The sequence below is a fragment of the Balaenoptera physalus genome, assembly GCF_965194825.1.
Source record: "Balaenoptera physalus genome assembly, chromosome: 2".
NCBI classification, from domain to species: Eukaryota; Metazoa; Chordata; class Mammalia; order Artiodactyla; family Balaenopteridae; genus Balaenoptera; species Balaenoptera physalus.
The window spans coordinates 112,880,062-112,895,197 of NC_138883.1; the positions used below are offsets into that span (position 1 = coordinate 112,880,062).

General features: G+C 42.4%; 1 protein-coding gene across 5 annotated transcripts in view; it reads right to left on the reverse strand.

Annotated features, from left to right (window-relative positions):
• The window catches only part of LOC309653912 (uncharacterized protein), a gene marked incomplete at its 5' end in the record, with an annotated part of 32,807 nt that extends 17,705 nt beyond the window's left edge, over positions 1-15,102 (reverse strand). For 2 of the 5 annotated variants that reach the window (XM_082448218.1, XM_082448217.1), the window contains 2 exons: positions 6,421-6,497; positions 14,942-15,102. In XM_082448218.1, coding sequence (XP_082304344.1) covers positions 6,421-6,497; positions 14,942-15,102 — 238 coding nt within the window. Of the gene's footprint in view, positions 1-2,715; positions 6,498-14,941 lie in introns of all 5 variants that reach the window. The other 3 variants (XR_014259626.1, XR_014259627.1, XR_014259628.1) reach the window with 3 other exon arrangements.
• Between the last annotated feature and the right edge of the window lie 34 nt (positions 15,103-15,136).

The following is a 15,136-nucleotide window of genomic DNA, read 5'->3' on the forward strand; positions in this document are numbered from 1 at the left end:
GTTTTCAGGCAATTCCTAGCAGATTTTCATGGAACAAATGATTCTAATTTCACACAAACAAAGACTATCCAAAGAAGCAATGCTCCTCAACTCATATGAGGTTAGTATAACCTTGAAATAAAATCAGTCAAGTATGAGAAAGTATGAGAAAGAAAATAACAGACCAGAATCCCTCATGAACATATTAAATGGAAATACTATAAACAAAATACTAGCAAATCAAATCCAACAGCATATATTAAAGGCAATTCATCATGACTAAGCTGGATTTATCCCTAGAATATTTGGATCATTTAACATAAAAGCCCATGACTTTAATTCATCACATTAATGGGTTAAAGGAGAAGTTGTATGATTATCTAAATAGATCTAGTAAAGGCAGTCAGTAAAAGTCAACATTCATGCCTGGTAAAAACTCTTAGTAAAGCAGGAATAAAAAAAACTTCCTAACATTAAGAGGTAATCTTTTTTAAAAAGCCTACAGTAGTCATCATTCTTAATGATGAATCATTGAAAGCACTGTTTCTTTAAGAGCAGAACGAGGCAAAGGAGTCTGCCATCACCTCTTCTGCTCCACAAGGCAAGGATAAGAGATATAAGGAGAGAGAAGGAAACAATACTGTCATTATTTGTAGCTAATATAATTGTTTACATAGAAAACCCCAAAAGAATCTACAGACAAATTATTAGAATTAATGAGAGAGTTTACCAAGGTTGCTAAATACAAAACAATTCACCAAGGTTGCTAAATACAGAAACTGATATATATCTCCCTAGATTAAGATCTTAATCTTAAAATTACAAAGAGATAAACCAGTTAAAAATGGGCAAAAGACATAAATAGACACTTTACAAAAAAGGAAACAAATCTCCAATAAAAATTAAAATACGCTGGACCTCATTGATGGCCAGGGAAATATTATACAAGTCAATGCCACAATAAGATCCTGTTTTCCAACTCCATTGGCAACAACTAAGAAATTTAGTCACACCGAGTGCTGATGGAGATGAAGATCACTGGGACCTTTTATATACCACAAATGGAGTGTAAACTGGTACAACTTTGAAAGACACTTTGGCTATATGTATTTTGTAAAATTGAACTAGATATGTTATAAAGAGGTTCTTGCACATGTATAAGAATATTCATTGCCATACTGTTAAAAAATGGCAAAAAATTGGAGGCTACCAAATGTCCATTGACAGGAGAATGGATAAATAAATAGCTATCTATTCCCACAGGGAATCAACTCCAGCTACACACATAACATGGTCAAATATAATGTATGAAAAAGGCAAGTTGCAGAAAATGGCATAAAATCATGACAGCACTTTAATAAAGCTCAGATGAGTAAATTAAACAATATTTCATTTAGGGATGCATATACAAATGATAAAACAACCTATTTTTAAAAATCAAGAAAATGGTCAACATAAAATTCAAGCCAGTATTATCTCTAATGAGGAGGCAGGATAAGATAAGAAAAAGGCATACAGGTGGATGCATTAATAGGTAATGTCTAGTTCTTAAGATGGATGGTGCACTTCCAGGTGTTTATTTTATATTGCATTTATTATTTTGATGTTTCAAATACTATGCATAAAATGCTTAAAAAGTGGCCTGTAGTTTCCCATTTTCACCACTACATGGCAGGCTAGTCCGCCAGTAAAGTGACTCCTGAATGGGAAAGGCTAGTGAAAATGAAACTGTACCTAATGACAGTGTTCTAGTAAGCACTCAATTTCCCCTGTAGGAACACATGCAAAATGTAAAACAGGGCTTTTTGTTCTGAGTGTTTACATGCACAACCAGGGCAGCTCAGGTTCACATTACTCTGACCTGGATCTTCCAGCTCTGTTGTCAGGTTTTGTTTTTTCCTTTCTTTTTGCCTTATGTAACCATTTTTTGAAAACTTAAAAGTATCTGCTTAAATGTTGATTTTTATTTTTCAGAACTTTCCAGTATTTCCCAAGGTTTCATTTCTAAATTAACAACATGGAGCATAACATTGGTTACTTGGTTTCCCTCTTGGCAATTGACACATCTAACTTCCCCTTCTAATGTTTATTGATTAGGGGCGGTTTTGTAGCATTAGCATTAGAACCACTGCTTTAATGAATGTCTGGATGACACTGTTACATACAGGAATATTTAAAAATCAGTAACAGTGTTAAAATAGCAGCACAATATTCACAATAGTCATCAAAATTACTCATAGGAATTCTGGTGCCAAATTGCACCAGTCACAGGAAGTGACTGACAAACGTTGGTAGGTATTTCTGTTTTAGCAGCCAATATTATGCCACCAAGTGGCAACAGCACAAACGGTCCTCCAGCCACCCACTTCCTTTTTCATGCTCTACACCTGCCCTGTCCACTTGATCAGCCACTAGCCCCATGTGGCAATTGAGGTCTTGGAACGAGATGTGACCTAAGTGTAAAATACACACTGGATTTTGAGGACTTAGTATGTATGAAAAAAAAAAAAAAAAAGTAAAATGTCTCAGTAATTTTAATACTGATTACATGTTGAGATGATAATATTTTTGGATATGTTAGGGTAAATAAAATATATTAAAATTAATCTCACCTTTTTAATTAGACACTAGAACATTTAAAATTACATACGTGGCTCGCCTGTGGGGCTCACATTTTATTTCTATTGGACAGCACAGCTCTAGATGTTATCACCAAGACTTGCGATCCCTACCTACCAGGGCCGGCTGCATGGGTGTGTGGCCGGTGCAGTCGTACAGGGGGTCCCATGTTCTGAAGTGCTGTTACTGCCTCGAAATCCTGAACTGTATCTTTGAATTTGCGTTTCAGAAGGAAGTCTCCTAGAGCAATGGAGCATGCGCCAGGGGCTGGAAGCCTTGGTTCATGCGCCATCCCGCCTCCTTCCGCCTCCCGGTGTCCCTGGCCCTGCCCGGCGACTGCTGCTCCCTTCCGTCCCCGGCAGAGTTCTGGGCGCGGCCATGGGAAGGGTCAGGGGTGTGATGGTGCCCATCCCTTCCCCGGGCTGGCTGCGCAGGGTCTCTCGCCCACCTCAATCCAGGGGCGAGAGTTTCACCGGCGCCGAGGTCTCAGTACCGTTGGGAGTCGCCTGTCTGCCCCGGTTTGGGCAGGGGGCCCTGGGGCAGGAGAGACACCTGGCCTGACCTCTCCAGACTCCGCCAGGCTAGGGCGGTCATCTGCTGGCAGGAGCCGGACACAGCAGCACGCAGGCCTGCGCTCGCTGCAACCCTGCAGGAGGGATGCGCCCTGGGGGGACCGCTCTCGCTAGAGAGTGTCCGCGTGTTCCGGAAGCGCGCCCTACTCTGGCTCCGAGCTTGGGGGAGGATTGGGAGGGTTCTTTTCCTCCTAAAGACCTTCCTCCGTCTTTCTTGTGTTTGTCTGTTATGGACAGCTCAAGGCACCCCTGGGGACAAACCGTAAGTCACAAATTGTGTAATTTCTGTATTGTGTGATTCCGTGTGTGAGTGAAATACTATGATAGGTGCATTTAAAACTGGCATTGCACAATAGAAAGATGAATGGTAAAATTCATGTTAGTAATTACAGTTTTAATTTTAATTTACTTTATATATTTGAATTAAAAAAATTAATTGTGGCAAAATACACAACATAAAATTTACCATCTTAATTAATCATTTTAATTGTACAGCTCAGTACCATCAAGTATTTACATTGTTGTGCAACCAACACCTCCATGTTGCAGTACATGTCAGAATTTCTTTCCTTGTTAAGACTGAATAATATTCCATTGTATGTATATACCACATTTTATCCATTCATCCAGCCATGGGCATTTGGGTTGCTTCCACTTTTTGGCTATTGTGTATAATGCTGCTATAAACGTGTGTGTATAAATATCTCTTTCCATTTATTTTGCTAAAGTAAACAAGACTGCAGTTAATACCTTTGTACATACATCACTTTGCGTGCTTGTAAGTCCATTTCTAGGATAAATTCCTAAAAGTAAAATTGTTGGGTCAAAGGAAATGTGCATTTTATAATTTGTTAAATATTGCCAAATTGCTGTCCATAGATGTTGAACCATTTTACACAGCCACCCCATAGCTGTATGTTTTCAAACTTTTTGATCTTTGACAATATGCTAGATTAAAAATGGTATTTACGGGCTTCCCTGGTGGCGCAGTGGTTGCGAATCTGTCTGCCAATGCAAGGGACACGGGATCAAGCCCTGGTCTGGGAAGATCCCACGTGCCGCGGAGCAGCTGGGCCCGTGAGCCACAACTACTGAGCCTGCGCGTCTGGAGCATGTGCTCCGCAACAAGAGAGGCTGCGATAGTGAGAAGCCCGCGCACCGCGATGAAGAGTGGCCCCTGCTTGCCGCAACTAGAGAAAGCCCTCGCACGGAAACGAAGACCCAACACAGCCATAAATAAATAAATAAATAATTTTTTTAAAAAAATGGTATTTACGTCAATAAGAATGAACAGAAACATGTGAAATACGTTTAAGTCCATGAGTTTGTAGTAATACAGTAAAATTCCCCAGCAATCTGTAATGTTCATTTTTGGAGGATGTTAGGGAAACAATTCATTATTTTGAAACAAACAAACAAAAACAAAAGGAAAGAATCAAGTATGACCTGCCTTTTCTATGTAAACTGTATGTCAGCATAGCTAAATAGTTAACAAGAGGAAGTTTCTCTTTATAAAAGTATTCTCATTATTAAATAAAGAAGAAATAATGCAACCACTAAGGAAATGATGGATGTAGGCAATGATCATCAATGGTTGCAAAGAGAGACCAAGATAAAGCGAGAAAGAGATGAGTAGACATCCATCCTATGCTTCGTAATAGGAGACCACTGTGCTACCTCTCAACTATTCTTGCCTAAACATTCAAACTGAATCTGAGAGTCACCAGGTCTAACTGCCAACAAGTTACAGAAAATATAGGGATGAGAAGAACATGTTAAACAACAAATCAAGGGGATGCAATCAGCAAAATTCAGACCGTAGCAAACTCCACAGGACAAGTGACCTAGTTTCTTCAATAAATGAATTTAAAAAGAAGAAGAAAAAAAAGGGGGGGGGGAGGGATAGGGAATCTCTAAATAAATTTAAGGTACATAGCATCCAAATGCAATATATGGGTCTTATTTAGATCCTGATTCAAATGAAAAAACATGTGCTATCATTTATGAGACATTTAGGAATGTGAACCCTGATTGGATATTTAACGATATTAAGGAATTAATTGTTGATTTGAAGATATTATGGTATTATGCTATTTTATAATATTATATTTTAGATAATATGGTACTATTTTTCAGATTTATGATATTATGGTTAGGTTAAAAAATCTTATCTTTTAAAGATATATACTAAAATAATTATTGATGAAATGATAAAATGTCTGAGATTTGCTTCGAAATAATACAATGGGAATGTGTGCGGGATGGGGTATGGATGAACCATGACTGACTATGAGTTTATGATTATTGAATCCAGGTGATTCGTACTCTACAATTCTCTCTAGTTTTGTTTATGTTTGTAATTTTCCAAATAAAGAAGTTCATTTCAAAAAAAAAAAAAGACAATGAAAGGGTAATCAGAAACAATGAGTACAGATGGCTCTTTTTTGGAATTTTGATGCAAAAAGGAAAAAAAAAGCAACAGCTATCAGGGTCAACAGAAGGGTATTACAAAAAAAAACCACCTTAATTATTCAAGTATTACGTATGTATGGAAAAGTGTACTGCACAAGGAATCCTCACCAAATAAATACCCCCATATATTAAAAAAGGTATTTTACTGGGTCTTTTGGGTAAACATATATAGAAAACAAATGAACCCCACATCTAGGAGTATAACATTTAGCCCACACACACGGTGAACTCACAGTATGGAAAGGACAGAGCAAAAACAGGCAAAAATAGGCAGGCTTCCACTTTTGTGAGAAAGGGGATTTCAAGCTAAGAAGTTGGTCTTGTTAAATAAGAACTGAGACCACCCATGTCAACATGACACAACTGCTCTAGGAAATTCTAGTCCAGGAGGATAAATAGATTAATTGTTTGCTTCAAGAAATTAATTTATCTGGGCAAATAGTTTGCTCATCTAGGACAGGACAGATGACTCTCAGGACCACAGACTGCTCACATAGGCAAAGAGCTCACATATATGACCAAGTTTATTTAACGAGACTTGCTTCAAGACCCCTGCTTTTCTGTGTCTACGGATCTTAAACTGTCTTAAATGTCACAAACTGTGCCCACTCCCCATCAATTTCTTGCTTTGAAAAACCACCTTAAAGCACTGGAGCCCAGGCCTCCAAATCCTATAAACACCCTTTCTTGAAAGCTTCCTTCTTAGAAACTACACCAAGTCTCTTTCAAGGTGTTATTCTCCCTTTCTGCAGTAAATACTGAATTAACTTAGACTTACTTTGCGTGATCAACAGGTTTTTCTGGTCTTCTTTTGAGGAGTTGGCAGTAGCCAAGAGTTCTCCTAAAATCTGTGAACTTGAATGAGAAAAAACTGCCATTTATTTTCAGAAACCTTTAACTGAAAGTGAGCATTTCCTTCAACTATGAATGTGCACAACAAACCACAGTGACTTTTGCACAAGTAAAAATTACAGGTATTTTCAGTCTGCATTATAGCTGTTGCATACATCTCAAAATATCATTTACGCTTAACACTACTTTGAAATGAATGATAGGGTCAGAACTGTGAAGGCGCTGAGATTTTACCCTCCCTGCAAGCTAACAAGTCAGCTTGCCACAGTTTCCTGGATAAGGACAGAAGACACAAAACTCCTGGATCCCAAATGTAAGACTTTATTACTCACAGCAAAAGGGGTAGCTAGAGTGTCAGTGTATTTGCGCTGTTTCCCTGAGCTCTAATTCCCGCTGGGCAATGTGGAGGGCCAGGTGACTGGAGCACATGTAGTAGATTATGTTACATAAGAAGAATTTAGAGCCGAGGGCCCAGCACTTGTTTGAGTAAGCAGCAAATAAGCTAGTCTGTTGCCTAAGTGACTACCTACTGAAACCGCTCAATATCACAAGGGTAAACTCAGCAAGGATGTCCAGGACCCCTGGTGCACTGCCTCTCCTACATGTAGTACTAGATATTGTCATTAATGCATTTATAAAGGAGCAGATGTATTACTCTATCATCATTTTGTTTTTATATTTTAATATAATTCATTTCCTTTATAATCCTATGTATTTTATTGTATGCATACAAACACATTACTCTGAGATGGGGTTGATAAGCTTAACCAGGCTGCCAAAGGGGCCCATGGCACAAATAAGGTCAAGAAACTGAAGATTTTCAAAAATATTTTCACCAATAAGTGTGGATATAAAAGTAAAATTTTATACAACTCCATTACTCAGGGAAACCTTTGCAGAGCTCTTCTTGTCTAGAAGGCAGAGTGGGAAGGGCCCTGGCACCAAATCCAGGGCACTAGAGTTTGACTTTTAGTTGTATGAACCCCAATTTTCCTTATCTGTAACATGAGATGCTTGTTACCTAACTCACTGGCTCAAAACGTAGAGAGGTACATTGTCACACGTTGCTGGTGGGAGTGTAAATTGAATACCTTTTCTGGAGAGTAATTCGGCTATATGTACTCAGAAATATTCAAATCCTTCGAGCTAGTAGTTCCATTACTAGAAATTTACTATTAGGACATAATCAGATATATAGACAGAAATGTAAGTAAAAAGATGTTCACGGCAGTATTATTTATAGGTAAACACTTCTGTAAATATCTGGAATGTCCAACAATTAGGGCATGGCTACAGAAATTGTGGCACTTCTATACTGATAAATGCAGTCATTATGGATTTTTATAGCTGAATGTTTGGCACCATTAGAAAATGCCTATGATTTTATGTTAAATGGGAAAAAAAAATCTAAAACTCTTTATGTAGTATGCCTCCAATTTTGTTTAAGTGACCTATATATGTATATAGGCTCAGAAAAAAAGCCTAGTTAGAAATTTACTGAAAACGTTACTGCTAGTGGTATCATATATACATATTTGACATTTTAAAATTTACATTTAAAAACATTTCCCAGTATTCCTCAATAAGCATGTGATGCTTTGTAATAAGAGAAGCCAATTATTTTCAAAAGCAGCTCAAAATTGAGCTTATTTATGTGCAATGCTATGGAAATCATACTGTGCTACACAATTGTGAAATGTTATTAGTGTTTTTCTGGGGCTTTAGAAGCATGGTTGGATTCATGTTGAAATCAATAAATTTGACTGCAAGGAAGATACATTGGTCAGTGGGCGGCTCAGTTTTGTGCAGCTCCTCCAGCAGGCGGGCTCCCTCTGCTCGCTCCTGCCCCCTCCCCCTGCAGCCCAGCAGCTGAGAGACTTGCCCTGCTCTAACCTCTGTTTTTCTTCTCCCCCTCCATCCACCACCAAGCCCTCCTTCCTCAGGTACTAGTCTGTCTGGTCTTGTCTCCTGGGCTGAATCATGCCTCAGAAATGGAAAAAGCCTCAAGGCCAGGGCCTGTCTGTGTTAAACAGCTGGGGCCCAGCTTTGAGTGTGCCATTGATGTGCATAATGAGGGTTTTGCTGCAGATTCCAGGTTAGAGGCCTGTGTGGGTGGTGCCATGTTTCTGGGCTTCTGGGCCTGAGCCCTGATGGAACGCTAAAACCATATGGCCAGACAAAGGTGAGGAAAGAGCCACTTCTGTGGCATGATTTGAGGGCATCCTTGCCCCAGAGGTCTCTGGTGCCAACTCACTCTCCTCCACTCTTGAGATCTCCACCATAGGAGAAGGCTCCTGTTAAAGTATACATGGATCGCCTGGGGCAGCAACATATCCTAATACTAAGACAGGCGCTGGGGCTTCCCTGGTGGCGCAGTGGTTAAGAATCCGCCTGCCAATGCAGGGGACACAGGTTCAAGCCCTCGTCCGGGAAGATCCCACATGCCGTGGAGCAACTAAGCCCGTGCACCGCAACTACTGAGCCTGCACTGTAGAGCCCGTGAGCCACAACTACTGAGCCTGCGTGCCACAACTACTGAAGCCCGGTCGCCTAGAGCCCGTGCTCTGCAACAAGAGAAGCCACCGCAATGAGAAGCCCGTGCACCGCAATGAAGAGTAGCCCCTGCTCGCCGCAACTAGAGAAAGCCCGCATGCAGCAACAAAGACCCAACGCAGCCAAAACTAAATTAATTAATTAAAAAAAAAAGACTGAGGCTCTGGAATCAGAGAGACTCAGTTAGATTTGGATCCCAGCTCCACTACTGCTTGGGGATGTCACTTGATGTCTCTGAGCCTGGGTCTCCTCATTTGTAAACGATGACAAAAAGCACTTACATACACCAAGCATATGCCAAGCACAAATCTATGTGCCTTTCTTATATTAACTCATCTGATCTATGCAACAACCTTATTTAGGCACATGCTGTTATCATCGTGTTCATCTTACAGATGAGGAAACTGAGGCCCAGGTGGTTAATTAACTTACTCAAAGTCTCACAGGATCAGCACTAAGATGAACCCCGGCAGTATGGTTCTAGAGTCCATGTTTTTAAGGACCATGTTTGGGAGGCTCACTGTAAGATGGAACAATAGTAACTATGATTTATTAGGAGCTTACTTAGTACCAGGCAGTGTGCTAAAGGCTATATAGGAATTTCTCGTTAGTTCCTCCCACTGCCTGGATGAGGGAGGGACTATTGTTACATGCTAACCCTGACCTGGCAGGACAGTCTGCTATATACAAGGCCCTCTATTAAGGGCTGGGCCTTCAGGGGTTGCTACAGCATAGAAGAACTAAGATGTGTCCATAAATAACCGTGATTCATGGTAGAATCAGAGCCTGATAGAGCTGGCAGAGAGCTTAGAGATTATCTGGTTTAAACTTGTGTTTACTGATGACAAGAACTGACTTGCTTTGCTTTTTCCCACAGGGTTTGGGGATTCAATGATATAATGATAACAATAGCCAACACTTAATGAGTTGCTTGCTGTGTGTGTATGTGTGCTGTTGTGTGTGTGTGTTTGTGTGTCTCTGTGTGTGTTTATCTCATTTAGCCCTCACAATGACCAGATAGAAGCACTGTTATTATCCCATTTCATAGATAAGAAAACTGAGTGAAGAAGCTAAATAGGCAACTTGTCCAGTGTCACTCAGTTAGCAAATGGTGGAGCTGGGATGCTGGCAGAGTAGATTCCAGACCTTGGGTGCTGAACCACCATGTTCTCTGTCACCCCAGTTACAGAAGGTGGTTAAGAAGCCTAGGAGGCGGGGGCTGGATTGGGTGGATGGGAAAGTGTTGTAGACCATAAAGTGCTATACAGACATGAGTTATTATTAGAAAGAGGTAAGGGACTCCCCTGGTGGTCCAATGGCTAAGACTCTGCGCTCCCAATGCAGGGGGCCCAGGTTTGATCCCTGGTCAGGGAACTAGATCCCACATGCTACAACTAAGAGTTCGCATGCCGCAACTAAGGATCCAGCAGGCCGCAAAGAAGATTCCGCATACGGCAACAAAGATCCTGTGTGCTGTAACTAAGACCCAGCGCAGCCAAATAAATAAACAAATATTAAAAAAAAAAGAAAGAGGTAAGGGTTCCAAGAGAGGTATAAAGTGGTACAGAGCTCAGGGCAAAACAAGGAAGATCTCTAGGATGAGATAGCATTTGCTTTGGATTTGGACCTGTGTTCCTGGGTAGGAATGAGGAATGTCCAGGGTGTGTGTGGGATTGCCAGGTGGGGAAGAGTTTCCTCTAGCCCTCTCCCATTAACAAAGGATGGATGATCAGATTAGCTAACTAGCACCTAAGCCCAGGAGAAGTGATCAGGACCATAGAAAGCCTTGGGGACCTCCAGCCGAGATCCTAGCTGCAGAGAGCAGGCTGGGTGGGGGCCACTCAGAGGGGGATAAAGAGGGAACAGAAAGCTGGTAGCAGGGTCAGGGCATGGGGGTCACACAGCCAGCATCCAAATCCTGACATTCTAGCACACTCTAGTTATGAGGTCATGAGCAAGTTACACATTTCTTTCTTTTTTTTTTTTTTAAATCTTTCCCTGCTCTCCAGTGCATTTTCTTTTCTTTTTTTGTTTTTTTTGTATGTTCTTTGTGCTATTTTTCTTTCTTATTAGTCATCAATTTAATACACGTCAATGAATACATGTCAATTCCAATCTCCCAATTCATCACACCACCACCCCCACCCGCCGCCACTTTCCCCCCTTGGTGTCCATAAGTTTGTTCTCTACATCTGGTTACACAACATTTCTATCTCAGTTTCTTCATCTGAAGAATGGGAATGATAATAATGGCATGTCCCTCAGAGGCTTGCCCAAATTTAACGTGCTAATCTGTATACAGTGTTTACTATGATTCCTGGCACACGGTAAGCACTCAATATGAGCTCGCTATTGTTATTTCTGTTACTGTAATCCCAGGGTACCTGACTGGTACCATGATTCAGGGAGGAATGGGGTCAGAAGAAAGAAGGCACATGTCGACTTCAGTCTACTTTCCTTGTAAACCTAAACCTGGCAGGGGTGAACTGGCTTGGGAAATAACACAGACCAGCTGCCCCCTCTCCTCCACCTTAGGTTTTGTCTTTGACAATTATTACATCTGCTTTTCAGGGGAAGTCTAGGAGAGAGAGGAGGAGGAGACAAAGGCTAGTGGGCTGCCAATCCTCTGAAACTGGGCTAATAGAGACTGGTCATCAGTCTGATTTTTGACATCTTCCTTCGGAGGTTCTGTTGGAATTTCCCAGCTCTTGTCAATTAACCTCCCCAGCCCCTTGCATACTATGGATTTACTTTCCATATGTGTCCAGAGGCAGACACATCCTGCAGGGAAAATGCAGATGGGGTGGGAAGTCCTTTCTTGAACAGGTTAATGGCACAATAGAAGTATGACTGGGGTGGGAGCTAGGGAGAAGGAAAACTAATGTGTAGTGACAGGCACTCCTTCGCTGGATGAGGCTGGGTGAAGGAGCTTGCCTGTCACCATCACACCAGCCCTGCAAGGAAAGTATTTATTACCCCCATTGTACAGATGAAGAAACTTGCCCAAGGCCACAGCTAACCCGCAGAGAAGGGAGTCCAACCCAGATCTATTCAACACCGAAAGTCATCCTCTTCCATTAGTGTATGTGGGAGGCTTACAGGGCTAAAACAAGTATCTTTACTGGTGCTTGAAAAATGACATTTTGAATACATTTTATACAAAATCTGAGAAACTCCTTTGATTCAGAGCTGTAGGCTGGGCTGACCTGGCTTGGAAAAAGGAATATTCTATGGAAGGTACAGCTAATTCTGCTCATAGGTCACCTCCAATCCCCAGAAAACAAAGTGCTGGATGTTGGTCCTGTCTTTTGTCCAGGTAGAAGGTTGCAGTTTGCTGTCATCAGCAAATCAATCTCCATCTGGATACAACTATTTTCAGTTACATTTTACTACTGATCATTTGCTCAGTGGCTTTCTGTCAAAGGGGAAGGGAATAGGTCAGAAGCACAAGGAGCTATTTGTGGGCTCTGGCCTTTGGGAAAGCAGCCTTGTCCTGTTTATACATCCTCTCTCTAATTTGCCCAGCCTGACCACAGAAACATCATCCTCCAAGCCCAGGTAAATATAGGCTACCAAACACTCTCCAGTCAATGGCTATTGAGCAACACAAGGAGCCCAGAACCCTATACTAGGCAACTGTGATAAATAAAGAAGTTTCCTGACCTTGGGCTGCTGGAGCAGAAGTATATTCCCATCTGGGGGAGGAGTTCCCAAAGTGCAAGTTCCAAGACCCTCTCTGGCATGACTCTTGGTTTAGTCACCCTTTCTAGCACTCATCCAGTTACACAACCAAATTGAGGTGTCAGCACCAGGATGAACCCTAGTTCATCTCAAAAGGGCAAGAGGAGGAAGAAGAAAGTTTCTTTTTTTTGATGTGGACCGTTTTTAAAGTCTTTATTGAATTTATTATAATATTGCTTCTGTTTTATGTTTTGGTTTTTTGGCCCAGAGGCATGTGGGATCTAAGCTCCCCTACCAGGGACCAAACCTGCACCCTCTGCATTGGAAGGTGAAGTCTTAACCACTGGACCACCAGGAAAGTCCCAGAAGAAAGTTTCTTACTCAGCACTGAATAGCTGGATGAATCAGGTCTCTTTCAGAAAATGAAACCAAAGGGAAGAAGGGGCCTGTGTCTGGATCACCTTCCAAAGCTGGGTGTGAAAGGGGCCTGTGTCTGGATCACCTTCGAAAAGTTGGGTGTGAAAAGAATGATGCAGGGCAAAGGGCTGCAAGGAGAGGGAGGAAGGGAGGGAGAGGGAGAGAGAGAGGGAGAGAGGGGCAGAGAATAGGAGGAGCCTAGTTGCTCTATAGAGCCGAGGAATGAAATCAGTTGGAAGGGAGCCCCCAGGTCCCACATCCGAATGTGTCACTGCCAAGTGCCCAGAGGCCAAAAAGCCTGGCTCAGTCTGTCAAGAACTGGAATTTTTTCCAACCCTGAAGCCCCAGAATGAGAACAACCAGCTTCCCCTTCTTTTCCACCAGTTATTTCAGAGACTCTACTGGTAGAACCCCACCTTCAGCTCTGATTTCCAATGTTGTTTTTGTTTAACATGGGTGAAAAAGTGTAGAGATCTGGAAATAGGTAAAGTTGTACTGTAGAGTGGAAGAGAAAAATCTGAGAAGTGGCCCAAACCCTCACCAATAGCTCTGCAACTAAGACGAGGCCTTCACCAACTAGGATTGGAATGGTGGGGTTCAAATGAAATAATTTATGTGAACTCATTGAGCCCAGCCTGGTCCCTTGGGACCAAATAAATGTATTTGTTCTTTCTCTGTGGTAGATATTGTCCTTTGTGTGTGTATGGAGGGAGTGACCTCCATATTGAACTTATACTTTCTGTGACTGCCCCATGAGATTCATCACCTCCACTCCTACCATCCTAGTCCCAAAACTTTCCTCCTAAATGGCCTTCCTGCTTTGACTCCTGCCTACTACAGTTTATTCTTTACATAGTAGCTAGAGTGATCTTTTAAAAAATATAAATTGTATCTTGTCACTTTTCTGTTTAAAACTCTTCAAATGCGCCCACTACACTTGAGTAGAAATTAAACACTTTACCATGGGTAACTGGGCCCTAACATGACCTGCACCCTGCTGATTTCATCTCCTATCACTCTTCCTATGGCCCACTTTGCTGCAGCCACCCTGACCTTTGTTTCTGAACTCACCAAGACTGTTCCCTCCTCAGGGCTTTTGTACTAGCTATTCCCTCTGCCCAGAATACCACCTGTTCTCCTTACCTGTCATGGAGGTCTTGTCTGACCGCCCAAACTAAATTAGCTCCGCCTCCCACCCCCCATCACTCTATTTCATTTGCTTCATAGCAAATGGTAATGATACTAACTCAGCCAGTCTTGTCTATCATTTGTTTACTTGTTTATTGTCTGTTTTCCCTGCAACAACACAGTCCCTGAAGGGGCACTGTGTCTATCTGGCCTATCACTGAATCCCTAGGGCCAAGCAGAGCCTGGCACATAGTAGATCTCTAATATTCGTTGGATGAATGATCTTTTCAAATCCTAACAATCTGGTGAGGTCTGTGAGAAAACCGAAGGTCCCGTCAGATTCAGGATTAGAGTCCTGGTCTGTCCGAACACAGACTTCGTCTTCCTTCCCAGGGTACCTCGCCCCTTTCCACGGTTCCCCATCTCTCCCGACCTTTCTCACACACTTAATCCTCCTCTCCAGGGAGGGCAGGCCGGACTTCCAGTTCCTTCTCAGAGCCTCGTGCAGACCCTCAAAGTCCTCCCACATTTCGGGGGCTCAGAGACGCCGCCCTGTTCTCAAAACGGACCCCGCCGGGTGCGCGCACCCCCCTCCCCGGGCCCCCAAACAGGGGCTGAGAAGAGCCACGCAATGTCTACGGTAAAACGGGGCGGGCCCCAAAACCCACCGGCAGTGACGGTTCAGCGCCTTCACTCTGTCCCACTCCCTGGCTAGGGACCCCCAGGGCCTAGTGGGGGCGAGTTGGAAGCTCCAGGCATCAAGGGCAATGAGGACATCCCGAGCCGAATTGGGGATGGGCCGCCGTCGCGCAGCAGAACCTTTCTTCATCGGGCCTGGTTCGCCGGCCGGTCTGCTTTGGAAG